Here is a 26,999-nt window from a genome sequence, read left to right as displayed (position 1 = left end):
GAGCACAGATTCAAACACAGAAATTCTTTCCATTGTCTCCAAAATATCATTGCCTTATCTGTACATTGTTTTTTTTAATTTATTAATCAAAGCCACATGAAGAAAAAGTTGCAGGAAAATTAAACAAAACATCCTCCAGTAAAAACCTGACAGCAACATGTACAAAGATACAGTAACTTTGCAAATAATGATAAAAAAAATAATAAAACAGGCATGCTAACGCTCTAACCTCTAGCACTGGAAATGACACATTAAAAAGGGCTAAATAGGCCATGATGTCTGCACACACAAAATATATCCATAAAATGAAATAAACCCAGAATGAATTACCACATCAAAGACCGTACTGCATAAGAAGTAGTAGTAGCATTGGTAATGTTTATGTTGTACACGTTTGTGCATTCTGAAGGCTGTTGTGACGTAAAGCTACAGTCCAACCGTGGTAATGCAAAGGGGTGAAGGTGAAAACTCTGGTCTGTATTTACCAACGGTACATAAAAGAAAAAGGTTGGAAAGGAAAAGTATGAACTGAGTTTTTTTTTTTTTTCTAGTGATAAGTGGATGAAACGGGAACTAAGGCGAGTGCATGAGGTCAGCACATATTCCTGGACTTAGTCGAAATAAGAAGAGACCCATGACTTTTCTTTTATTATTACTATTTTTTTTTTTTTTTTTTTTTTTGTCGTAATCGGGTGGCATGTGTGTGTGACATTTCTTTGAGGTTTCAGTGACTGTGACCACCACACACCCACCCACGATTCTAAACCCTCCCCATCCAGACCGCCCCTCGCCCCTTGTGGTGCTCCCGCAGGGTGGAGAGATTACGCTTTACTTTCATTGCCGTTTGCCTGAGGAGCTTCGTTTGGAATGGTCTTCACCTCGGCCGTGGAGTTCTTCACCTCGGCCGTGGAGTTCTTCATCTCCGTCTCTCCTTTAGTGTTATCCTCCTTCACAGTTTTCCCACTGTAAATACAAAGACAGAGAACTATAAGAAGAGGCGACAACAGAATGGATTTGTCAGTAAACCCCAACTGTCCTTTGTGTGAGTCTCTATTATAAAGAATGGGTAGGGGACACATGCAAAATGACAAGAATGCTTGAAATGAATTCAGTTTCTCTTTTGGAAGTGAATATATTTCACGTATAATGCGATAAAGGTTACTCTTCTACCCAGACATCCAAAGTACATGAATGTGACAGTTATTTCCAGGGAACAATGGGCTCTGACGTGGAGCGAGACAAGCCCAGTACAGGAGGCATAATGCATGATGGAATGAAGGACTGAGCCACATTTACAACACACAAGAGGATTACATGCCGTCTAGACTGAGCTAGGGCACAATGGGAAGAGAGTTTTTGCAGATGATGTGGCTTTTATTTTGAAAGTCATATACTTTTGTGTCCTACGAATGAATGCAATGCAACTACAAATACTTGCTATGTCGTTTTAGAGTTCTAAAAGCTTCATGGCTGTTTGCAGACTGATTAGTGTCAGTAAGTTTGTTTCTTCCTTGTTCAGGTAATCCTGAGTTTTTTTTTTTAGTTCTGCTGGGGAACCTTTTCTAGTGCACGACCCATCTCTTTATCTTTTCCAATGTTGTTGTTCTGTTTTTCTCCTTGGTGTTCTGTTCTCTTTTTCCTATCTTCTAACCCAGGGGTCTGCAACCTGCGGCTCTGGAGCCTCATGTGGCTCTTTGACTCTTTTGCAATGGCTCCCTATATCTTTAAAAAAATTATTGAAATAAATAGTTATTTTTTTCAGTGGCTATTAATGATTAATGATAAATAAAACAATGATATAACAATTTGTTAACCTAAAAATGAATCACGTTGTGCAATGACTCTGCCACCTTCCTGCTTTATCTCCTGCAACATCTACAGACCATCAATTTTAATGCACCTGTGACTAACCTTAAGTTTTAAATCCCTGGTAAAATAACTAAACCAACAAAAACACTATTCTGGAAGAAAATAGAGATTTTAATTGTGTGGGGATGGATTTATTTAACCGCCAATGTGCCAGTTAAATATGCATGCTTGATATGTGGCAAGAAATTAGCAATTAGCATGTGTTGATCACATGATCATGTGCTATCAAATTCAAGTTAGTTTTTGTAGCCTTTCAAATACATTAGCTAGAAAAAAAAATCTTCTTTCTATAACATTGTGTTCATGTAAACTGATATGTGTAAGAATTTGAAGATACAAGATACTGTTTTATATCTTGATGTCAATTTATTTTATTTGATTTTAAACTGTTTTTAGGTTGCAATTTACATAATCAAAATAAATCAAATTAAATCAAACATTATATATAATTTTAACTATATACAATTTAATACACTGTCGTCTTCATAAAGGTATTTTTTTTTTCAGCTCCAGGAGGACTTTAATCCAGGTGAGATGAGGCAAAATGGCTCCTTTAAGAGTAAAGGTTGCAGAACCCTGTTCTAACCCCAACCTGTCCAGCAGATGGGTGGCACCCTCTTTTCAAAGGGAGTTATTCTACTCCAGGCTTGCACATGTGAACAAGTTTTTGGTTTTTTTTTTTTTTTTGGAAATATAGAAGTGGAGTTGCGAGCGGAAAGATGCCACACACTAGTCAAACACACCCACACTGACTTTGAGAGGACATCTCTGTGCTGGGAGGCTGTGGATGGATCACCTCTTAGATCAGTGGGAAAGCTCTGCTTCAACCCTGTCAGAGTTATGAAGAAAAATCCCTCCTATGACAAGTTTGGCTTTATCAAAGTGATCCAGATCTGACACGAGCTCTGCTTTCCAGCCAACCAACTATCAAACTCACCACACTTCATCACTGACATCTTTCTCAGGAAATCCAAGTGTGGAAAAACCCCCACTGAGGTGAAGGTGAGGGAGGAAAAGGAAGTGAGTGTGTGTTGATTCCTCTCCAGTAAAGAAGAATCACACATCCTCAGAAAGAGTTTACGAGACTGTTTCTATTGATTATAAATCTAGAAAATGTTGAAATGGTTCATAAATACTTCCAAAATTTGACGTATGTAACTAAAAGCATCTTAAGGCTTTCATTTAATGATTGCAGCTAAACTCAAAGCAATACCTCCAATACTTTAATTATGTATGAATCTATGTTTTCTGTCCAGTTTTTCTTGAAGTTTCTTTTCATCCTTTTTGTCACAACAATGAAGAGAAGAGGAACGTGTGCGAATGCAATAATGAAACAAAGACAATGAAGTCTAATAGCTGCATGGTGTAAGATGATGATGATGGAGGTGGTGGATGGTAGACATGCACTGATAGCATCCCAATTGATCACATTTGTGTGTCAGTAAGCCAAATTGTCACCTTGTAAATAAAGCACATTACAGCTAAATGTCTTACTGCATTTAATCCAAACCTAAAAGACTGCTTAAATGGCCTCTTCCCCCTCATCTCTTATTATTTCAAAACATTTAGGGCAAATCTAAATGATTAGCATATATGGAGTATTTCTGCATATCTGCAGAGCATACAGTACTTTTGTGCTAAAAATATTGTTTGTTAAGTCTACTTTTGAGCGCAAAGATTAAAGTAAAAAAATTTAACCTTTAAAAGCTTCTATGTAAAACAATATTAGCATGGATGGGAACCTGGTAGCCTATAGTTGTATTTTGTGCTAAAGCTAATACACAAAGCTCCAAAAATACTTGAATCTGCACAAAAGGAAGGAAACTCAAAACAACTAAAAAAAAACGCACACAAAACGACAGCAAAAACACAACAAATCAAAAAAATACACAAAATGACAACAAAAACACCCAAAAATGACAACAAAAACACAACAAATCAAAAAAATACACAAAATGACAACAAAAACACCCAAAAATTACAACAAAAACACAACAAATCAAAAAAATACACAAAATGACAACAAAAACACACAAAACGCCAACAAAAACACACAAAAAGGAGATCCAACACAAAACATTTAGCTTTTTTCCTGAATTAGTATCAGATCTGTCTTCTAATCTAAATGCGGGCGTGAATTTTAATAATGTGGCAACTGGATTTGACAATCAAATGTTTGTTTCCTCCGCTGTGATAAAAAGTTCAGTATTAGACATATTGGAACTAAAACTACCATTGTAACCAGTAACAGGTCTGCTGGGAGGCTTCAGTAGTATCCTGTGGTACAAAAAAGCCTTTCTGAATGCGGGCAGGTGTAATCAATGGCACCTTTGCAATCATTAGTAACACCTGAGAGGATCAAACACCTGGAGACATCAGGAGTTGATATAAGGGCATGGTTTACTGCACCTTTTTCAAAATCACTGGCTTTATACACGAGTGAGAGGAACATTACAAAGTGTTACTGATTGACGTGGGCTTTATCGTCTTATAATTCCCTGTAATCTCCTACAATTTGTGAAACATGCATTTGCCTTTAATTTATGCAATTTGAGGAATGGTGGAGCACTTCAAGCCTAGTCTGGAGTCTGAGATAAACCACTTCCTGTGCTCATAAGTCTTTTGGTCACGTTTGAATAAAGGAAAAAGTTGCACTGCGCACAACATGGTAAAAATACCAGCTTCTTATCTATTCCCCTAGAGAAGCCGGTCCTAACAGAGGATCCTGAGCCCACATTAAGAAAGTGGAGCGAACCAAATTGGTCTTGAAATTGAGTTTAAGCTTAAGTTTAACCATCCAATTTCTTTCATAAATGTCTTTTTTTTTAATTACAAATTTTTGGATTTTTGGAAATTTAGAATGAATCGAACCACATTTACACAAGTCATATTGCTCAAGCTATGTCCAATAAGAAAACAACAACTTTGAATAATTTTATAGATTCCTAAAGTGACATGATTATATGTATTTTATCAAATAGGTTTCATGTCTGTATGTGGATTAGAGTAGGTTGTGCGTACTAATATGTTTAAGTGAGCACGTAAAAAAACTTTTCTGCAAGTACATAACATTGTTATTTTCACGGGAGCTGAATTTTGATTATTTTTTCCCAAAAATTCAAGCGATACTCAACCTGCTACACAACTGTATGATAATAAAACTTTGTTACTAATTTGCATCAGAAAAGTCTTAGGAGTTTTTTTTTTTTATTAATCTTAACCCTTCATATACGTTGTTGTTTTTAGCATTGCCTTTAATAAATAAAATTAAAGATTGTAAATTGACTTAGTTCTTTTAAAATGAGTCATCAGAGCAGGATGCTATCAGAATTGATATCTAACACACATGCATTATATATCAGTGCTCATACTTATTGTGGGACGGTGCAGTGGGATCTGTGCAGAGGGCATTGGGTGCATCCTTAGCCTCTGAGTCCTTATTGTGAGAGCTGTCGTGGGCTTTGGAATGGTCACTCTGGGTTTGTGGCCCGTCACCATTAGCAGAGAAACTCATTGGCTCTGATACAGGAGGTGTAGGGGTGGTCAGGTCAACCAGAGGCCCAACATCAGGCTGGGCGTTAGCTTTGGGTGAACTGGACGGAACTGCAGGGTTGTTTTTGGCTGAGGGCTCTGCGGGGGCCGCTTTGGTTGGGCTACAGGCGCTGGTGGTTAGTGTGGTACACTCGCTAGCAGGACTGCTCTGTACCGTGCTAACGCTCTCGGAAACCGAGTTAGCAGCAGTCGTGAGGAGCAAGTTTACTGCCGTGGAAGGAGTTTCGGCAGCAGTGGGCCTGTTTGGTGCAGAAATGAAGGGGAGTGGAAACATCAGGGAGCAAAATGCAGGGAAGAAAAAAGGATAACAGAGGATCAAAGAGTGCAGGTCAGGGTGGGAACAAGGCCAAGTAAGTGAAAAATCAAAGCTCAACAATCACAAATTGTTAAAGACAAAACCATTGTGCAGTTTTGGTCTTTATTATGAATGCCTTGCACAATGTGCTGTGAATTTCAAAAGATTTTTCACAAAATTCCAATCCCTCATGTATGAATAGTCAATAGTAGCAAACTTCACAATTGGTAAATAATTATTCATATTCTCTACATCATTTATTAAAGCATTTGCTCTATATTTTTAGAAAACTGGGACTTTGTCCACTTTTATCATAAGGGGTTAGAATATTGTTAATGAGATTTTGTCATAGATTTGGGTAACAAGAGTTCTTAAGGGTCACGATATCCTATGGTTGATGCTTTCTTGAATGTTTTCTTGATGTTCAGTAGCTTCAGGCCAGTGGTTATATAAAGGCTAATGAATCTGTGTGTATAGCGTTTTTGACAAAAAATGGTTTAGTTAAGTTAGCATTAGGGTCTATCTGTGTCAAATAGGCCAGGTGCTTATGCAGGATTGGGACTCTACAGGACTGGACTTGGGCACCTATGTCATTTAGCAGAGACAGCATGAATAATACTCCAAAGATGGTGAGTGATACCATGACTAATTCTGTGGTTCAATCCTTGGCTCAAACTTCCAGAATACTTAAACATAAAAAGGGAACTTTGATATATAATCATGAAAGTCTTGGTGTCTTCAAATGCTGTCATTGATATGTTTTTACGTCTCTACAGGTTAGTGGAATGTGAGTGCACAAAAGTGTAAACCCTAGGTCAGATTTATTGATATTGTGTGCCGAAATAATTAAGCATCAACCCTCTACATTTGTATAATTATTCCCTCCCAGTGAGACAAACGGGCGATGTGGCTGAAGATGTTGGGTTGGGGTACTGCTGTACTCACTCAGGCTCTGTCAATGGTGTGGTCTCATTGGGCTCAGTGGAACCGCCTCCTTCTTGGTTTGGGGCGTTTTCTTCTTCTGTCCTGACTTCAACGATTGGCTCCTTGGACTCATCTTTCCTGTAGTGAAGAAGAAAAAAAGTTCTGAGACCTTTTTTTTTTATCTGTATGTAATCTGTCACACAAACAGACATCGTCCTGTTGTACACGCCTCTGAAAGCCTCTGAGACCTCCCACACAGTGTGACAAAACACACTCTCATTCCTCGTCTTTTACCCCCAGGCTCTGACTGTTGGTCCCCCCCCCTCCCCTCGGGAGTTGGCTTTCATCATCACACCGTCCTCTGATTGTGCCGAGCTTTTCTGCGTTTGCTCGCCAGGAGTGACACCTTTTAGATGTAATGTGCTTAAAGTCGTCAAACACCTCGACTTGACAGCTGCACTTTGTATATTTCATCTAATGAATTCTTTGTGAGAGCAGCTATACTCGACGGATTGTTTGGATCAAACACCTCAAATTGTAAGACAGGAACTTTAATAATAAATGAATGAGGGGTACGTGCAACAGAAGCAGGTACAACTGCCAAGTCACCGCAAGAAGAACAACCTGCAGGCAATTTCTATCCAATAAAAAGTTATTTATCGATGCAGAAAAGGCAAGACGAGCACACGTTCTAATCTATAACATGGGATACCGTCATCGACTACACACTACTTAAAAGAAATGCTTTTACTACCTTTGCCAAGGAGGTTATGTTTTTCAGGAATTATCCAAAATGGCATAAGGAACAAGTGATTACATCTCAGAGGGGTTCCAGATCAATATTCTGATTCTGGGTGAGTTTAAAAAATCAATGATTTCTTCTGTTCAGCTCTTTGGGTTGGTTCTATAGCACTTTCTTTTGTTGACTTTGATCCTGATCATTGATCACAAATCCAGATAATTGTGAATATCTGGCAAACAGGGTATCTGGCACTGGTGGAGGTTTGCGCTCTGCGAGTACTCAAGTTGAATCTTTTTTATTTTTTCCAATAATGTCATGGTTTAGAAACCTTCTCTCAAAAAAAGGAATGCTTTCAGTCCGTGAACAGGCCCGTCTGCTATATGAGGAGTCACTGAAAGGTAAACCCTGTCAGTTGCTAGTCGTACAGTATTGATATGATAATCAGAATCGAAAGAGTTTTTATTGCACAAATGGGGATTGACTTTACTCTGACCTCCCAGCGCTGTTGTCTGTCAAATTCAGTTGAAAGGCTATGAGATGGAAATTTTTATCCAAAGCACCCCAGAATTCTCCGCTGTACCCTTAACGTCCAAATTTATAACCACAAGCCATGTGCAAAGCTTTGTTTCTTTAGTCATTTCTCTTTTATATAAATCTTAAGGTGCGTTCACACCGAACGTGACTGAAGCAACTAGATTATATTCAAAATCAATGTAAATGACGCAACCTCCCTTTAAGCGACACAACTTGCGCGATTTCGGCAACCGACCACGTCGCTCAAAATTTTACTTCAACTTTTCAAGCAACTTTAAGCGACAACTTTTTATCTTATATAAACCTGACTTGGATCTAAGTGCTGCATTTGACACTGTAGACCAGGGGTGTCGAACTCCAGTCCTCGAGGGCCGGATTCCTCAGACTTTTAGATGTGTCCCTGCTCCAACACACCTGAATTAAATGAATGGCTCATTTTCATGCTTCTGCAGTGCTTGATCACAACACATTGGTCTCCACCAGGAGTGTTTGAGTAGGAACACATCTAAAAGTCTCAGGAATCCGGCCCTCGAGGACTGGAGTTTGACACCCCTGCTGTAGACCATACAATTTTGTTGCACAGATTGCAAACATGGGTTGGACTAAATGGAGAAGTAATGCAATGGTTTAAGTCCTACTTGGAGGAGCGAAGTTATTTTGTAAGCATTGGAAACCTTGAATCTGACAGATTACCAATGTCCAGTGGGCTCTGTTCTTGGACCCCTTCTGTTTAGCCTTTATATGCCTCCTTTAGGACAAATACTACAGAACGTAAGGTTGATTATCACAGCTACGCAGATGACACACAACTATATCTATCACATGACTATGGTCCCATAGAGATGTTTTGTGACTGCTTAGAAAAAGTAAACTGCTGGATGAGTGAAAACTTCCTTCAACTAAATCATGACAAGATGGAGGTGAGTGTCTTTAATAACGAGGAAAAGAGGACTGCTGTCAGCAAGTATCTTGAGTTTCGATCTTTAAAAGCTAAAAACCAAGGCAAAAACCTGATTGACTCAGATCTTACATTCAGCATTCAGATCAAATCTATCACAAAAACAGCCTTCTATCACCTAAAGAACATCTCCAGAGTGAAAGGTTTAATGACTCAGAAAGATCAGGAGATACTGGTCCATGCTTTTATCTCCAGCAGACTGGAATATTGTAATGGTCATGTTGTTCTTGATGTTTGTTGATGATTTTAAATGTTTTTACTGATGATTTTAAATGTTTTATTGCCGACTTTAATGTTATTGATTTTAAGCTGGTGTCTGTTGCACTTTTTGATCATGTAAAGCACATTGAGTAGCCTTGTGTATGAAATGTGCTATACAAATACATTTGCCATGCCTTGATCTTACATACAGTATGTTTAAACTGTAATATTAGATGCCCTTCCCACGGGTAACAATAAAGTCCAATATAATAATAATAATAATAATAATAATAATAATAATAATAATAATGATAAAAACTAAGTTTTAAAAAATGTACAAATAATACATGAAATAAAAAGAAACCTATTGACTTAATAAAAAAGGTCAAATTCATGGAAATTTTGGTTGCATTTAAAAATAATTGTTAAATCTTAAATCCACAAAATATTGGATTGTATCAATTTCTGTTTTTTTGATTGTTAATCTAATACTTTTTCTACTATTCTTTGTCAAAAGCGTACACGATAAAAACAGTAGTTGAGCTTACGTGAAAGCAGCCTTTCCCTCCTCGATGTCCTTGCCTTTGGCGCCTTGACCGGCCTTCCCGCAAAAGTTAACGGCGATGCACATGAGGAGGCCACATTTATTGAGGAAGTAGCAGGTGACGTCCACACCCACCAGCAACAGGAAGAAGACGGCTATGAGGATACCCACGATGGCGCCGGTGCTCAGGCCTGAGCCGCCATTCACCGCGCCTGAAAGTACAAAGACAGGAAGAAAGGGATACACAAGCAAAGCAGACAGAGGAGGAGAGGAGGGGTCAACACACGGAGGGAGGAGAAAGGAAGGAAGGAAGGAAGCCAGAAAAGGAGAAGGAGACGATGAGGGGTGAAGGTGAGAATCAGATGAGGCTTTAAGTCGCACTACAGGGACACAAAACCCATCCATAGACGTTAAGTTCGTTGTTTTTAAATTCTACCGATAAATCAGGGATGGGATACGTACCACATATGATATCACACACAAATCTGACCTTGATTGCTGCATGATGGACTGGAAATGATGTGACATTTAACATGACGGAAATAAGCATGCACCATTCGGTGAGGAATTTATTGGAATAAAACATGAGTAATTCATACTCAGCAGTTCTTCACTTACGACCAACTGCAGCCTGATTAAAAAAAAAACTTGGGTTGCAGTCATTCCTCAAGGTCTTCAAATTACAAATAAAGATTGATGATTATTTTTACCATGAAGCCTCATTTATTTATTCATTTATTTATCACTGTGCCTGCATTTGTCTCTTAGGTTGACACCAGATGTAGTGGAATCTCTTCTTTTTTTTAACAAATATGTCTTTTCTTTTTCTACTTTGCATAGACGTAATGAAAAAACTATTTTGTTCTTACTATTAAGTGGTTTTGTTTTATATTCAAAATTAGCTTTAATCAAGCAGAAGTGTACGCAACATAATGCAATTACTTTCCCTTTTTGAACATGATTTAGTCAACTAAAGTGAAGTTGTTCATGGGAAATGTTGAATGTATGTTTCTTATGCATTGGATAAAAATGATTTAATCATGTATTCTATAGCCTAGGTTTCCAAATTGGGGTACATGCACCCCTAGGGGGTACACAAAATGTCATGGGGGTGTCACTACCTAATCCTTTCACAGAGCGGATCCTTTCAGATCCTTTCAACGTTTTTATTTAAAAAAAAAAACAGATAAAAACACAATACACAACATTGACAATCAAAAACCAAACAAAAACTAAGATAAAAACTAAAATAAATCAGAATTCACTCAAAACATACATTTCTAATTCTTTTTAAATAGCAGGGTTTCAACCTTTTAAATAGTACACGGACTGCCGTAAAATAGGCCGACCAAGATGGAGACGCGTTTTGCACATGCGTTGAAAGGATTTAAAAGGATCCGCTCCATGAAAAGATTCGGTAGTGACTAAGGGTGTAACAATACATGTATTTGTATTGAACCGTTTCGGTACAGGACATTTGGTTCGGGTACAGGATTGTGCACGGATGAGTTTCCGGAACAGAAAGGAAGTTGCGTGTGTTTACTTCTGCCTGCAGCTGCAGCCTGTGCATGTCATGGCTAATGCTAGCGAGAAACTAGAGCTGGATGACCCTCCCCTTTCGCTAAAGTCTCCTGCTTGGGAACACTTCGGCTTCTGTGTGGCAACTGCAACGGAGAAAGACCAGTGGATAAAACGAGGGCAGTGTGCCGACATTGTTCAGCTGAGATTGGGTATGTTTCCGGGAACACGACGAACATGCTAACTCACTTGGAAACGGCACCACTCGAGTGCAAATATCACTGCAACAAGAAAGAAAACGTTCGCATTCAAGCAGTTTTTGCCTAGCATTTCAGATCTGGCCACTTACCAGTACTAATGCTTGTCTAATGCTAATGTTAAGCTAATGCTAATATTAGGTTAATGATAGCTAATGCTATTGCTACCTAATGCTAATATTAGGCTAATGCTATGTTAATGCTAATGCTAGGTTAATGTTAATACTAGCTAATGCTAATGTTAATACTAGGCTAATGCTAGCAAATGTTCATGCTCGTAAATGCTAATGCTAATATTAATGTTAATGTTAACTATTGCTAGCTAATGCTAATGATAGGCTAACACTAGCAAATGCTAATTGTTGTGCTAGGATAATGCTAATGCTATGTAATGCTAATGATAATGCTAGGATAATGTTAGCAAATGCTAATGCTAGGATAATGATAATGTTAGCTAATGGTAATGCTAGGATAATGATGTTAGCTAATGCTAGGATAACGATAATGTTAGCTAATGCTAATCTGCAGTCAAACCCCAAACTTAATCTACATTGATGATGAACTTTGGGTTGTAGTTTGTGCCATTTAAGTTATTAATGAAGTGTGAAATCCTTTCTGTGGCTGAAAGAAGTATAAAAAAACATCAAGTAGTTGGCTGTGGGTCACACATCAGGGCCTCTGTGTATTTGCATAACGCCAAAAAACTGATGAGTGAGCCTGTCGGAGGTGAAATGCCATCCCAGGATTGGTTTCAAAGAAGGAACCTTGATGTTGAAAGAAGGCAGAGCTCGGTCGCTATAGACTTCACACTCGCAGGTAATCAGACTGTAAATTAGGTAAATGTCAGATTAATCAAGGCACGCACCGACATGCACACGCACACACATCTCTACCCAAAGAAACCTTTTAGCCTAAACTCAAGTCTCTGCGACAAATGCCAAAGAGGCGTCTCTTTTCGTGATATGCAGCGCTTGGCTCGGTCGGTGAAGGCTCGTCAGGATGTCTGAGTGAAATAGGAGCACTTTGGAAGTTGGGGATTATATTGAAATCTATGTTGATGCACTAATTCTCAGATGCATTAATACATAAAGGACAAGGAAACTGCAAATGTCATATCTGCCTGAATGCTCCAGTTAGCCGGTAAACTGCATGAACAGGTCAAATAATGAAGGTTCTTGCACACTTTAGACACTTCTTGACACGCGTTCAGTGTCGGATTCAGACTTGAAAATAAATTCTTTATAGAGTAATAATATATATGCAAAGTAGGGGATTTAAAATAACTAATTTTGTTTTGTCTATATTAAGACTTAAATGTGACAGCAGAACCAACTAATGCAAACCTTTCTTTTCTCTTTTTTTTCCCCATCAAACTAGCGATGCAGCAGCTTCTGTGTACATAAACATGAGCTACTGTCGCAGGCGACACTTGCACGGTGCTTCATTTGCATTTTAACAGACATAATAAATCACATCGCATGGATTCATTGCAGAAGGGTGTATTTCCTCCTTCCACCCAGAGAGGAAGAATGCACATATATAAGTGTGTCAGGGTGGACACATTGCCCTTAGAGGCTTGCTGCTATAATACTAAAGTGTGTCTTCAGAGGATTGGTGAGGAAAAACAACATGTGGTAAAGTCTAATAAAATCAGTGACAGTCTGACAAAAACCAGTAAACACCAGACATGGGCGACTGGTGGCCGGCGGGCCACATGCAGCCCACAAAAGTACAAGTCACAATGAAAAAAGTGACTAAAAATGACTAACACACAAAATAATAATAATAATAATATATATATATATATATACAGCACAACAACCACAAAAAGACTCACAAAAATTACACACAATATGACTTTAAAAATTCAAATCAATATACAATATGCAAAATGACTACAAAACATGCAAAATAAGTCAAACACAAAACATAAAATGACTCAAAAATATACAAAATGAATAAAACAACAGGTACAACAAAAACAATACACCAAATATCTCAAAAACAAACAATAAGACCACATTAATACACAAAATGGCAAAAAAAAATGCACATAACCACAACAAAAATAAAAAAATACAAAACAAATCCAAAAATACCTAAAATGACTCCAAAAACGTACACATTGATGACACATTTGCACAAAATGGCAACAAAAATGTGCACTGGTTGCGACCAGGCAATGGTAAATGTTATAATGGACTTAATTTAAACCATATGGAGCTATTGATACTTTCTACTTTGCTCTTTCTGCATTATTGCTCAGGTTGATAATTATTCCAAATGGTGACATCAATGTTGGCCCTTGGATCAGATAAAATCACTTTTTTTTTTTTGCCCCATCTGTGAATCACATCATATTAAGAGACACGTTTAACTTTTTCTTTGTTTCGTCACTTGATCTTTGAAAAATCACAGAATTGTGCCTCTGACAAAAAAAAAAAAAAAAAGTGGGTGCTAAACAAATCATTAGACCATGGCAGGAGAGTTTAGGACATTTATAAAAGCTTATTTCACCGCAGGCATTGCGAGATGAAATCAAAGCATTTTGTGTGCAATGAGCCGGAGAGTGCAACGGATAGAAGCTGAAAGTAAAATATGGCCGTGCATGCACTGCACGTTTCCTTCAGATAAACACTGTGTCTGCACCGTGTGGAGACGTTTTAGGATGAGTACGTTAGTGTAGACCGTTTACTCGCTGACATATCATGTTTTAGACTCCAGCTCCAGATTTATTGAGATTATAGTCTTCATTTCTGTGTGTTTTCTAGTGGTGAGTTGGGTTTGATGGTTCTAATAATGCTTTTCGCCTTGGCTTCACAAGGAACCTGATTGGAAATAATGATTTTTGTGTTAGTTTAGGAAAACATTTGCAGTTCTTTTTGAGCATTTTCTCCATTGAGAAAGTGAGATGAGGGGAGGCACAAACAGCCTGCAGCAGACAAGGTTTTTAGTTGTTTTAGTTTGGGCTGGAGAACACTGGGTACTCCTGTTTTCATGCTGATTCCGATGTTGGTTTAGTGGTTTGATGCTTTTTGTAATTTAAAGGGTTGGAAGCTTGTCCCAGTGTCCTTCCTCTTCGCTGTTTCTTTGAATTAGATTGTGTTTCAGTTGTTGTTAAGTTGTTTCCCCATCCAACCCCTTAGAACCTTTTATTTGTAGCTTGGCATCATTTATATGCTACAGCCTCCTATGTTAACATCCCTGAAGTGAAGCCATTATGCAGACAACTGATGTAGAAAAACGTGTGCAGCGGCCCCCCGGGACGCACCCATTCAAGTTTCTGTAAGAGCCTTTATTTTAAATCCTTGCAGGTTTCCACAAGATTTAGTTTGTCCTTGTGGCTTTTTTTTGTACATCCCTCCTTTGTATCCACATCAACGTTTTGCCACAGAGAGGCACTGCATCACCAGGAAAACTACATGCAGAGAAGCAGAGGGATGCTGTTTTTCTTGCTCGGATGAATAAAACTGAAGAATCATTTGTTGAGTGGGAATCGTGCTGTCCGAAGTCTTGAATTTCAAACACACTGATGGCATGCGTTGCACAATCCTCAAAGGAAGCAAAAGAAAAAAGTGACACCGAGGCAGTTACACAAACAATAGCTGTAGGTTTGAAACGATTTATATCACGCACCCTGAAATTACAACGCAGCCTGTGGATCAATTCCTCCAGCAAGTTTTGTATTTGTTTTGCATTTCTAGGAGGATTTAATAATCATCAACCAAAGTGAGAGGGATGTTTACCGTAGGTTGTGCAGATCTGCATGAGCTGGGAAAGACTTGCGTTACTAATGTTTGCATGCAACAAGAGTGAGGGCGATGCAAATATTTGCATGATGATGCTGATTAGCATGAATGAAGATCACTTAGCAGCGATCGCAGCGATCATCACTCAGTAGCTGGTGCTGAGGCAGAGCAGGAATGATGGAGTGACAAAGTTTGGAAGGTCTTATTTTCCTCTGTGAAAACTTTACACAGCAGCGTACTAACATGAGCCCGTTTCTAATGATTTAAATCCAATTTAAAACAAAAAAGAAAATGCAACTGAGAATGCTGTATGCTAAAAGGGGAGGGGCTAAGCCTAAATTGCTTTTAAAATCCGTAAATTTAATTTTCCAATTACTTCCTTTTGAGGACACATGCTGATGTCATGTAACGGTGGGCTCTGACACGCCCTGGTGGGAGGCAAACATTAACCAAATCGGTTCAAATCACTTCAGATTTGACTGATATATAAAATGAAGGAAAATGTACAGACGATATAATGATGACATAAAATGATTAAAAATTTGACTGCAGTGATGGGCAACTGAGAGGCACTCGGTTTCATTTGGTGCGGCCCCCAAAACAAATGCATAATTTACCTTTAAAGACAACACAAGTCGGAAAAATACACAGAATGACTCCAGACACACCAATAATATACAAAATGTCAACTAAATCTGACAAAATGAATGAAAAACGCACAAAGTAAATCCACACAAAAAAAAATGCACAAAAAGATAATCACACACCAACTGACAAACACACAATTATTTCTAAAACACAAAATGTGAACAAAATTAAACAAAAAGGACCAAATAATACGCAAATACATAAAATGCCTCTAAAAACATCAACAAAAGCACATAAAAAGACAACAAACATAGAAATACATCCCTTTGTTCTTTCCGGTTTTAATGCACAGATTTGTCATTTCAGGATCTGACATGAATGTTGATCATTTTCCCCCTCGGATCAGATATAATCACATTTTTGTGGCTTCTGCTGTGATAAAAGCTGCTCGTGTCATCCTCACGATGACAGGAAATCTTATAAAAAAGAAGAATTCCTCCTCTTTATTATGGGTGCAGCTTCCTGTGGTATAATTTAACAACCTTAACTTCCACTTTATGCCTTTCACTCCAGGATCTCTGATCATAAGGCGATACACTCAACTGATACCTTCCACACCTGATCCTCAAAAGATCTTTTCAGATGTTCTGATTAGCCACTCGCTCACTGCTACATCTGCAATCAGATAAGAACTTGTGCCCGTGATCATAAATACAGTAGCACCTTTCGATACCCCACTTGACTGTAATTTCCACCTTGAGGCTTATGAGGATGATTTAAATAAACCAGAAACACGTCCACATCCTAAATCACAGCCTCTTAAAAACGCCTCCACCTCAGCATACCTCGCCATACACTTTAATAAAGGTTACAAATCAGATGGAAGAGAGACGTGACATTTGCACATTCAGATGTCAAGTGCTCTTCTCCACTGACGAACACTTTGGTGAATGAACCCACAGGAACGGCAGCGTTGAGTGCACGGCGAGCCTGGTAGTTAAGAACACGTTTGACAGACGTCCTCCCTCGGTAATACAGGCAATGGTTACATGTTGTCAACGCCATGAGAAAGTACAGGAAAGACGGGTGCCAAAAGTTGTCGCTTCTCTGAGTCTTGAAAAGGACAGTCCTATTCATAGAGTAGAGATGGATCAGCACTGGTTTCAAGCTTTGCTGTTTTGAGCTTTGGATTTCAATAAAAGAAAAATCACCCTTCAGTGTATTAATGCTTTATTAATGTTCTCACAAAGAAAGGTTTGTGTGTAGACAAACATTAGTAGCATGACGCACATCTCTTCACAGCACCTGAAGATTCTTGGAGCCAAGTGTGGAAAAAAATGAGATGGACACTGTACAGAGGTGGAAGTAACAAATTACAAGTACTCACGTTACTGTAATTGAGTTGGTTTTATGGGTACTTGTACTTTTTTGAGTATATTTCTTAATCAGTCATTTTACTTGTACTTAAAGGTGCAGTCCGTAACTGTTATAAAAGTGACTTTTTGTCACATTTGCTGAAGCTGTCACTATGTAAGGACAGCTTTAGATGAAACTAGTAATTTGTGTGAAAAAAAACAGGTCCCTGCTGCTCCTGCAGCCTTTGGCAAAAAGAACCAATCAGAGAAAGGATTGTGTTTGATGGACTGTCTGACAGCTGTTGCTCACAGCCCCGCCCCTTTCCGCCGTGGCCAAAACACAGCAATCCTCATAGCTCGTGCGTGTAGCGCCGTCTTTTTTACAGTGTATGGTCTGGAGGTGTAGAATATGGAATTGGTGACTTTTCTGTTTGAAATGTAATTACTGCTGCTTATTTACATTATATTTGATTTGTAATTGTTACACTAGAACTCTGTAGTGCATGTGTTTGTGTGTGCGCTCCGTGTGGGCTGCTGTGAGTGACACTGTGTTATTACGCTGCTGCTGCCGATAGATTGGTGTGTGCTCATTGAGAGAGAAAAGCGCTGCAGTAATATGCTTTTAACAGCGCAAGTTATATTACTGTGATGTTGCTGTCGGGCTAACGTTAGCTTGTTAGCTTCTCTGAGGGAGGGACTTGGGAAAGTTTGGAGGCAGGGCAAGAGAGCAGAGGGGAGGAAGGGATCTGAAAGAAAGTGATTTTGGGATTTAGTTACTCTTTTTAAGTACGTTTTAAAAGAAGTACATTCATTTGTTACTTTTTTACACCCAACCATTACTGAGTAAATCATTATTGTTTGTGATTATTTTGTCATTTCCATTTCATTGTCTCATAATCCATATGTTCTTAGTCGTACCATTTCTGGCAAACACTTTCTTCGGTTCAGGTTATGGTTTCTACCTATTATGTTGTTGCCCAGATGGCACTGTTTTATAGTTCATAATTGTAGAGCCTGAGAATGTGTTTTATTTTGAATTGAATTCATTGGTGTGTTATTTTTTTAAAAGACGACAAACCTTTTATTTCATACAAATGCCTTTGTGGAAAATAAATCAAGTTCCAATTGTGCAAGATTTAATCTCTTCCTTTTTAAGTTTATACATGAGATGTTTACTGTATGCAAGAAAAACCATGGCAAGATTTATTACCAAAAATAAATGTGGTGGGGGGGTGAAAGGAATTTTTACTTTGAGTACTATTCCATTTAGCTACTTTTTACTTGTTCCACCAATATTCTGACAGCTTAATTTGGATATTGTGAATATACAGAAAGCTGTGCCCACGACACACAAATCTGGATGAAAATATTGACCAATGAATAATTTACTAGTAGATCATCAGCAAAGTTGTCTTTGCTTTCGATCTAGATGTTAATATAGTGGGTTTACTTTACTAACAGAATGATTCAATGGCTTTGAGACGCATTAAACAGGATTGTCCAACAATTTGTGGCATCAAAACAAGAATGGGGTTCCACAGGATAGAAATTACAAAGCATGTTTTTCTTGTTAATCAGCAGATGCTTATTGATCAAATCTTTCTTTGCATTTAGAGCCCTGGTGTAGCTTCTCATCTCGTAGCCACAGCTTCCTCCGTCAACACTGAGACTGTAATTACTGCTGCACATCGACTTTAAGTGTCGGGATAATAGTTCCATATAAACATCAGTGCTTTCTTTGTGTTTCTGTAAAGCCTCTGGCTAAGAGATTTGCTCCTATTGTTCAGAATGCAAACTGATGCATTTTTATTAAAGCTGCTTTCACATCACATGAGTCTGGTAGACAAGTGTTGAGTTCATACTGTACTTTTTGCATGTTTGACGATGTTGCGTTCAGGTGTATCGCTTTTGACCTACAATGTCATTTTAGATGAATGCACTAGTAAATAATATAATGGAGAGTTGGAGACATTGGAGATGTTTGAAATGGTACTTTCTCTGGTTCTTTTGCTTTGTTTGGAGTCCAAATTCACAATTGTTTTACACCAGCAAACCCTGACTGCTTTAACCACTCTGGCATTTATTTATAGCTTTGTTTGGCTTTGTGTGAACACACAGCCAGATTTTGAAGCAAATCCCAGAAGCAGAGTCTAATCCAGATGAAAATGGCAGCCCCGGAGTGGTTGAAAGCGAACTTGGCTTGTGTGACACCACTGACATAGAGCTGACTAACACACAGCAACAATAGAGCACCATTAGAGTAAAAATGTGGATGTGGAGCAATGAGGAGGGGATGTTTGTAGAAACTCTCAGGAATAATCAGATTTGGTAATACTTTACTTGTAATTGTACATAAGGCTGATATTACGCTGTCATTATTATGACATACCTGTCAATAGCATGAAAAAGGTGTCATGAATGCTGTCATAAAAGCTGATATCTGGAGTTTCTGAGAAATCTGTTTATGTATGATTGTTTTGATATGCAAAAACATACATGACTAGTAATTTACTATGGTCTTCTGCCGGTAGTCATTCATATACATTAATGTGTATATGTCCCTCCTTTGTCCTATAGACTCCTATACAAATGGAAACGAGCGCACGAGTGTGCCCAGCTAATAGGCTTCGACTTCCTGTTTTTGAGACTGTCAATCAAAGTGAATGCGGAACTGTACACGGAAACAAGGCCGCACGTCACAACAGTAAACAGGTAAATATGATTTTGGCTCTTACCTGACCCATAAACCTATATCAATGCAACAAGATGCGACCTTGTTATGTTCTGCAATACGCATGCAGAAAGTAGAGGCGTGGCTTCTGCTAAAATGCAGTAGCAGGGGGAGGAAGTGGAGCTGTTGAGGGCGAGACATCGAGACGTCGTCTCAGAAACTCTGGATATCAGCTTTAAGTGTCGTTCGTTACCCTACCCCTTCGTTACCTTAACCCTAACCTAAATAACCCTAAGATGCCAACATAGCTCCAAAGCCGTCATAATTTAGCAAAGGACACTTAATGACAGCCTTCATAACTCCTTATTCACGTTAATTACAGATAATAAGAGTGTAATGTCAGCCTTATGGCATGTTCACACAAAACGTGTCAAAAGCGTCAGGTTTACATACACACTATATGGTGGACACGCTTCTAAGAGCGTCGAGGGATCGCTCAGCGCCACCCGCGCCTCCAATGCGGTGCATTTTTTTAAGCTTTTGGAGATTTCAAGCTTTTGATGCGTGTACCATGCCTCCAACGCGGCCGACGCTAGAGTTGGGATGATGGAACTTTTTTGCTAGAATCGACCAATCAGGAGCTTTCTCCAACAGTGACGTAGTGACACATTTCGTGACACATTTCGTGACAGGACTGTAGGACTCGGATGACAACAGGAAGCCAACAAAACTATGCTGTGCCGAGCTGTAAAACCCATTGGGCAATTATTATCGAGATAGGAATCGAAAGGACCTTGGTTGTCGGAGGATTAGTGAGGAGGTTGGTGTCTCGGGTAAGTTATTTAAACTTTTCACCTACAACAGAGAAGCACCTCCCCAAAACGCGCTCAATGCGATCTCTTCCCAGCTTGTTTGAACGCTCAACCCTCGGTCTGATTCAATGAGCACAAGCATCCAACTAGGGGCATTGGGCGCGATTTTGACGCCCGAAAAGCATCCGGTGTGAATGCAGAATTATGTATAAAAAATAAATAATTTTAGAGGGTGGAAGGAGACTGTGGCTTTACTAGCGCAGGGAATACATTCACACACACACACACACACACACACACACACACACACACACACACACACACACACACACACACACACACACACACACACACACACACACACACGTATAAAACTCTGTGGCCCACCTTCACTTATTTACAGTTTTTTCCTACAGGAAATCAATAGCTGTGTTTTCGTTACAGATTTTTTCAAAATAAAAGTGATATTTCTAAATTTCGACAGCGTTCTTAATTGCATTTTGAACGTGTTTCCATTGAAGGTGGTTTTGGGGAGGAGCCTCTTAACTCCAGTGAAATCCCATCCCTCGAGACTTTGCTGCATAAGATGGACGCACCAAACCTCCTTAGAACACTCTGTATTACTTTGTTGTTTCAAGTATAATGCTTAGAAATGTCTCGGTCTCCTCTTCTGTTTAAACGTACCGCGTTTTCTCTGAGAACAGTGGTCATGTGACCACTGTTCTCACGTTCTGTGACGTGTATTTCCATAGCGCTTTTGTGACACATTTCAATATCGAAACATCTGAAATTCCTTCTGGTAAAAACGTCAACCTTTTAGCGAGGTTTGAGTGTTTTTTCAAAATTCAGGTGTTTCCATTATTACTTTTTGTTGCGCTTTTTATATTTTGCGCATTTACAAGGGGAATGGAAATGCAGCTAGCATCACATTGAGTTTGAACCTCAACAACAAGCAGCTATTGTATTTCTCTCAATTTGGAGAAATTCCTGAAGTGCAATGTGAACGCAATCCGAGCCAATTCAAAGTGTTACATTTCTTAACAGCCTAAACCTCCACCACAGTTTGGATCGTTCACACATTTCCAAATAAAGGAAACCATTTGATAAAGTCTAGTCACCAAATGAAGCAGGTGTGAAAACATCCTAAGGCTAAGCTTCAACTCATCCAACATCTGAGTTTAACAGTTGTGTTACATGATGTCTTTCCATCAAACTCCTGAAGAAAAAACAATGAGTTCTTCGTTGCTAAAGAGAGCCTTTTTTCTTTTTTCTTTTTTTTCATGTGAGAAAACAAAAGTTTATTTCAGTCCTACAGCAGTTACACGTTAACACACTGATATGCACTCACAAAAAAAGAAAAAAGTTCCAGAGAACAAAAATGAACTTTCATAATGAGTTACAACTTTTGCATGTATGCTTTTTTTTAGACATGTTTTTTTGTTTTCAGGTATAAAGAGCGTGTGAACTGTCAGAGCCACAGCTGATTTCTTCAGATGAATACACACCGTCACACACACACACACACACAAAAAAAGAAACTTCCGCATGACCCTCTGCTCTTTGTCCTGACAGCATGGATACAGTGTATTTAAAAGAGAGCACAATGAGTCGAAAAGAAGCAGTCCATAAAAATGACCAAATCTGACCGAAACACCTCTTTTTTTTTTTCTTCTTCTTTTTTTAAATATCTCCATTTATTTTGCAGTGTGGGACATTTCACGCCTGCGTCCAAAAATACTGAAGTTAGGCACAGCATGTGTGTACTCCTCTCCGTTTTTTAACACATTCATAATGCTTGTCTCAGGAGCTGCGTAGCACATTCATGAATACTGTCTCATGCCTGGTGTCAGCTTTCATGCAGCGTTCATGCTTTTTTTTTTTTTTTACGTCACACAACGGAATGATGCGTCTGTTCAAAAAGGCAGCCAGATCCAAAAGTCTCTTTACAAACTGTTTTAGACGCTTGATTGAACAGTGTAAGGGGGGAATCTCTCTTTGACTCCCTCTTCAGCTTCTTCAGCTTAAGGCATTATGAATGTGTTACCATTCAAATTCAAAGTGACAGTACTTTGTCTACACTGCATCCTGATAAGAGTGCCCGTGTCCAGCCTGCAACACTTGCAATACCCTCAAAAAATGACATCCAACATGAAAACAGAAGGAGGAAAAAAAAAAGCAAAACAACAACAACACAATCAGAGAAAGATGTAAGTATTCAGCACCCTGTAATAACGTCATGAAACCAATGTCTTGTCTCCTTTTAAAGTCACGCGTGTGTGGCTGCACGAAGGTCAGAAGGCATAGAAAGCAAAGAAGAAGTCCGGGCCTGAGGGTTTGAAGGGCTCAGACTATCCTCTTTCTCTTTTGCAATTCAATCAGTTTGAGAGCCAGAGCACGGTGAGCACGGACAGGGGGAGCGTCGCCACGCTGTACTTCACACATTGGCACCCAAGGGTCGCTACAGTATCAACCCAACAGTTAGATTAACATAGTCAAAAACACCCACAATTAGTTGTTCGGGTGACAACGGCAATAAAATGAAGAAAAAAAGTGACAAGAGAAAGAAACACAGGAAAACAATAGTTTTTGGTGTTTATGGTAAATGTCATGATCCGTAGGTGCCCAAGAAGATCACACATGGAGGCGAGGAGGAGAACGGACGAGGAGAGAAGGGAAGCAGGAGAAAAAGGAGGGAAAACAAGGGGAGAGAGACAGGAAAAAAATGTCATAAATACAGATATCATATTTATTAGAGACTGAATTGAGGAGTAAAAGCGGGTGGGAAGTTATAGCATGTTAGTAGCAAGGCAGATGACACATGGTTCATGGCAAGCAAAGGCGGGAGGATGATGCAGAGGAAGGACATCAACAGAAGATATTATAAATACAGACAACCCACATTTCTTGTTAAGGAAAATTGTAAAATGTGAGTCACGTAGTAGATCAGCAATCGTCACGCTAATGCAAATTCACAACAATGGTAGTGCCATCAGTCATTCCTAATGGCCAGTGGTGTAATGAGCCAAATACAAGCATATGAAGACAAAAACTGTATCCTTAAACAGATGCTATCAACGCATTGTATTGGACCTGGGGGTTTTATTATTGCATTTCACTCATTCTTACCAGCAGGTGGCGATAGTGGTACTTGTTTATTTTTTTCAGCTTGTAACCACCAGTGTGGAAAATTACACTTTTTGTAATTTTGTGACTTACATATTATAATACTTTTTGCAATAATTAACAAAAAAACAACTGAACGACGAAAATACACTGCATTTTATATATATATACAAATTAAATAAGTCAAGAAAAAAAACTTTACAAAATAGAACAGAACAAAGAAAACAATAACAAAAAAAAGAGCAAGCAACAATTTAAAAGACATACATAAAAGTAAATAGGGGAAAAATGAAAATAGTAAGTGCCTTTTTGTGACACATATTTACATATTTTTGATGTAATTATGTAATTGTGTACTTAGTCTATTTTCAGTGTAAATTGTATTCATTTTTTGTAAGTTATCTCTCATTTTTTATGTTATTTCTTCATCATCTAAAGTTTGCTCTACCGTTCTCAACCATATATTTATTTTGGGTGAGATTTGTTATTTCCATGTCACCTGCTTCATGGCTTTAACACATAAAACACTAAAACGTGAGATATCTGCCTTGTTTATTATTAATGATACATTTATTCCCAAAAGGTTTTCTATTTTCAAGTTTTGATTGAGTTCAGAAATATTCATCAGTACCTCAGACTTACATATTTTCATTAAAAATGTAGCTTAATAACTTCCACTCTTTTCTGAAGGCTTTCTATCAGATGTTGGAGTGTTTCTGTGGGAACTTGAGCCCATACCATTTTGCACTGGTGTTGGACAAGAAGACCTGTCTCAACAACCTCCGTTCCTAGCTTTGTGTCCTGGGGAACAGTCGTGATGGAATAACTAGGAGCTGTCCCCAAAACTATTCCTACAAAGTAGTATATTGAGCCAAATGAAGTTTCTTATCTGTCATTTACAGACTATTTTTTACCATTTGGTAAACACTGCACCACACTAACACATGAGGGATCTCATTCCTGCAATGTTTTTGAAAAGTCACCTAAATCTTAAAATCATTACTACTGTTTTATTCAACAGCTTTCTGTGTGATGGGGAGCAAAACATCTAGTTCATTTGCAGCACCGTAGCTTCAGCTCCTGCTCTTAAATTAGGTTGCACTTCATACGATTTACTTTTTGCAGCTTTCATGACGAGACTCCAAAGCTACACCGATGAGCTAACTACAAGTTAGTGCAATGATGTAAATTACACTTCAGATGCCACGTTTGAAAACACACGTATCACAGCCCTGACAGAGCAAGGCGTTCTCATGGAACAATAGTGACAGATACTTTGTCGCTAAATGAAAAGGAAAAAACAATGCTTTTAAAGACGCTTTTCTTCAAGAAGAGAAGCACGAGGTCGCTTGAAGCAAACACTTAACTCAACGTGTGATGGTTGTAATTGTGACTCCATGAGAGGGGGAAGCATTCACAGCAGTTTGCAATGAGCATTACACCACTGGTCATTTACACAACCATATGTTAGAAACAGATTAAATATGAAGGGTAAGTCTGTAACAGTGGTGATTAGATACAATCCGATGACGTAAAGCCCAGTGTTGTATTAGCTTTTATGATATTTCACCTTAACGCCAACATTAGCAGGGGAGATTTGGAATAATTTGGACTGGATTAACAATAACGAACCCTAAACCAAGTTTAGCATTTGCTATCTATCCACTGTAGTCTTATATGTGCTACCTACTGTATTTTTATTTATTTTTTGTGCTACCTACTGTTAAATGGGCCCAACTTCCTGTGTGCTAGGAAGTAGTGAGACAATTACAATTATTTAAATACCTGTATCTAGTGTGTGTGTTCTTTCTGAGAACCAAGTAAAATTTGTATCAAATATGCTTTTATAAACCTAAAGCAGATTTAGAGTTTGCCATTTTTCCACTGTAGTATGTGCTACATACTGTAAATGGGATAAACTGTGTGAGAGGAAGTAGCAGTAGGTGAGCGGTGAGCAAATTACAATAATTTAAATACCTGTTTCTAGAATTGTGTATGTGTGGGTCTTTTTCTTCCTCAGAACCAAGAAAAATAGTATCAAATATGTTTTGTTTTTTTGTTTTAGTTTTTTTTTGTGATTTTCTGCCTGCTTAAAACTGAAACAACAATTATCCAACTTAGAAATTAAGAAGAATATGTTGACCTACATTCAGTTGTATAACTGAATGGTTTTACAGGCAACACTTAAATAAATCAATAAATAAAGGAATAGGTAAATGAATAAATAATAATTAAAAATACAATGTTTAGCTTTAAAGGGGACATATACCAATTTTTCACCTTTTAAAACATTTCCCTGTGGTCTAAATTACATATCAGTGCTGGTGTTTGGTCATGAATTAAGCAAGAGGGGAGGTTTTAGACCCTCTTCTATAGCGCTGTGTTTTGGGGTGTGTGTCCCTGGATTTACATAGACCTCCCACTTCCCCGCCCCTCTCTTTCATGGGGTGGCACACATAAAAGTGCGTTCACACACCGAACGCGACTGATGTGACTTGATTACATTCAAAATCAATGTAAATGACACAACTTCAAGAGGTCCTACGTGACCTAGTCGCTCAAAGTTAAAAAATGTGAACTTTTCAAGCGATTTCAAGCAACAACTCCCCCGTCCTTCACTGTCTGTAGAGCCGAGGCAGCAGCCCCTCCCTCCCGCTACAGTGACACGGCTGTAGCGGGAGGCTTCCTCAATTTAGCGGGGCAAAATTAAAACGGTTAACTTTTTGAATAAGCCTACATTCTGCGTGAACTCATCCTTTAGCTCTGTAAGTTGACTATTTAAAGCGTAAAAGCAACACTGTTCATGATAAATGCTGTAAACATATAACCGGAGTACAAGTGATCAGCCCTCTCTCTCCCTTGTTGCCTTGCTCCACACATACACACACACTGTTCAAAAAGCACAACTATGTTCGAGTGACTCATCACGGGCGATTGAAGTGACTGAAGTCGCTGGGTGTGAACGCACCGTCACTCCTTCACTATCGAGAAAACCAATGGCTTTCGCAAAAGTTCTCATCAGGTTGGAGATGGAGTTCATGGGTGGAGTTACCAGCTGAGGGGAGGATTTTTTTCTTTCCCGATTTAGCTTGTGACATCACAAATTTTGAAAATTTGAAACAGAGCAATTTTCTCTGTGTTATAAGACTTACACAGACCACAAACAAACAACTGGATGGTTTTATTTCACATTTTGTGTGCTGGTGGACTCAAGTTACCTCATATATGATTAAAAAAAAAATGTAAAAGTGGATTTTTCATAATATGTCCCCTTTAATACCTATATCAAATGGTTGTTTTTGTATCA

The 26,999-nt window shown here is 38.6% G+C and overlaps 1 protein-coding gene across 10 annotated transcripts in view; it reads right to left on the bottom strand.

Annotated features, from left to right (window-relative positions):
- Positions 1 to 494: 494 nt before the first annotated feature.
- Positions 495 to 26,999, bottom strand: part of ncam1a (neural cell adhesion molecule 1a) — a 298,057-nt gene continuing 271,552 nt past the window's right edge. For 7 of the 10 annotated variants that reach the window (XM_028466134.1, XM_028466136.1, XM_028466137.1 and 4 more), the window contains 4 exons: positions 9,624 to 9,831; positions 6,662 to 6,778; positions 5,241 to 5,660; positions 495 to 963 (listed from right to left, as the gene is read on the bottom strand). In XM_028466134.1, the coding sequence (XP_028321935.1) occupies positions 822 to 963; positions 5,241 to 5,660; positions 6,662 to 6,778; positions 9,624 to 9,831 (887 nt within the window). In that variant the 3' untranslated portion in view covers positions 495 to 821. Of the gene's footprint in view, positions 964 to 5,240; positions 5,661 to 6,661; positions 6,779 to 9,623; positions 9,832 to 22,439; positions 23,028 to 26,999 lie in introns of those variants that run through there. The other 3 variants (XM_028466142.1, XM_028466143.1, XM_028466144.1) reach the window with 2 other exon arrangements.

Source organism: Gouania willdenowi, chromosome 14, assembly GCF_900634775.1.
Source record: "Gouania willdenowi chromosome 14, fGouWil2.1, whole genome shotgun sequence".
NCBI classification, from domain to species: Eukaryota; Metazoa; Chordata; class Actinopteri; order Blenniiformes; family Gobiesocidae; genus Gouania; species Gouania willdenowi.
This window is presented reverse-complemented; position numbering and strand designations above follow the sequence as displayed.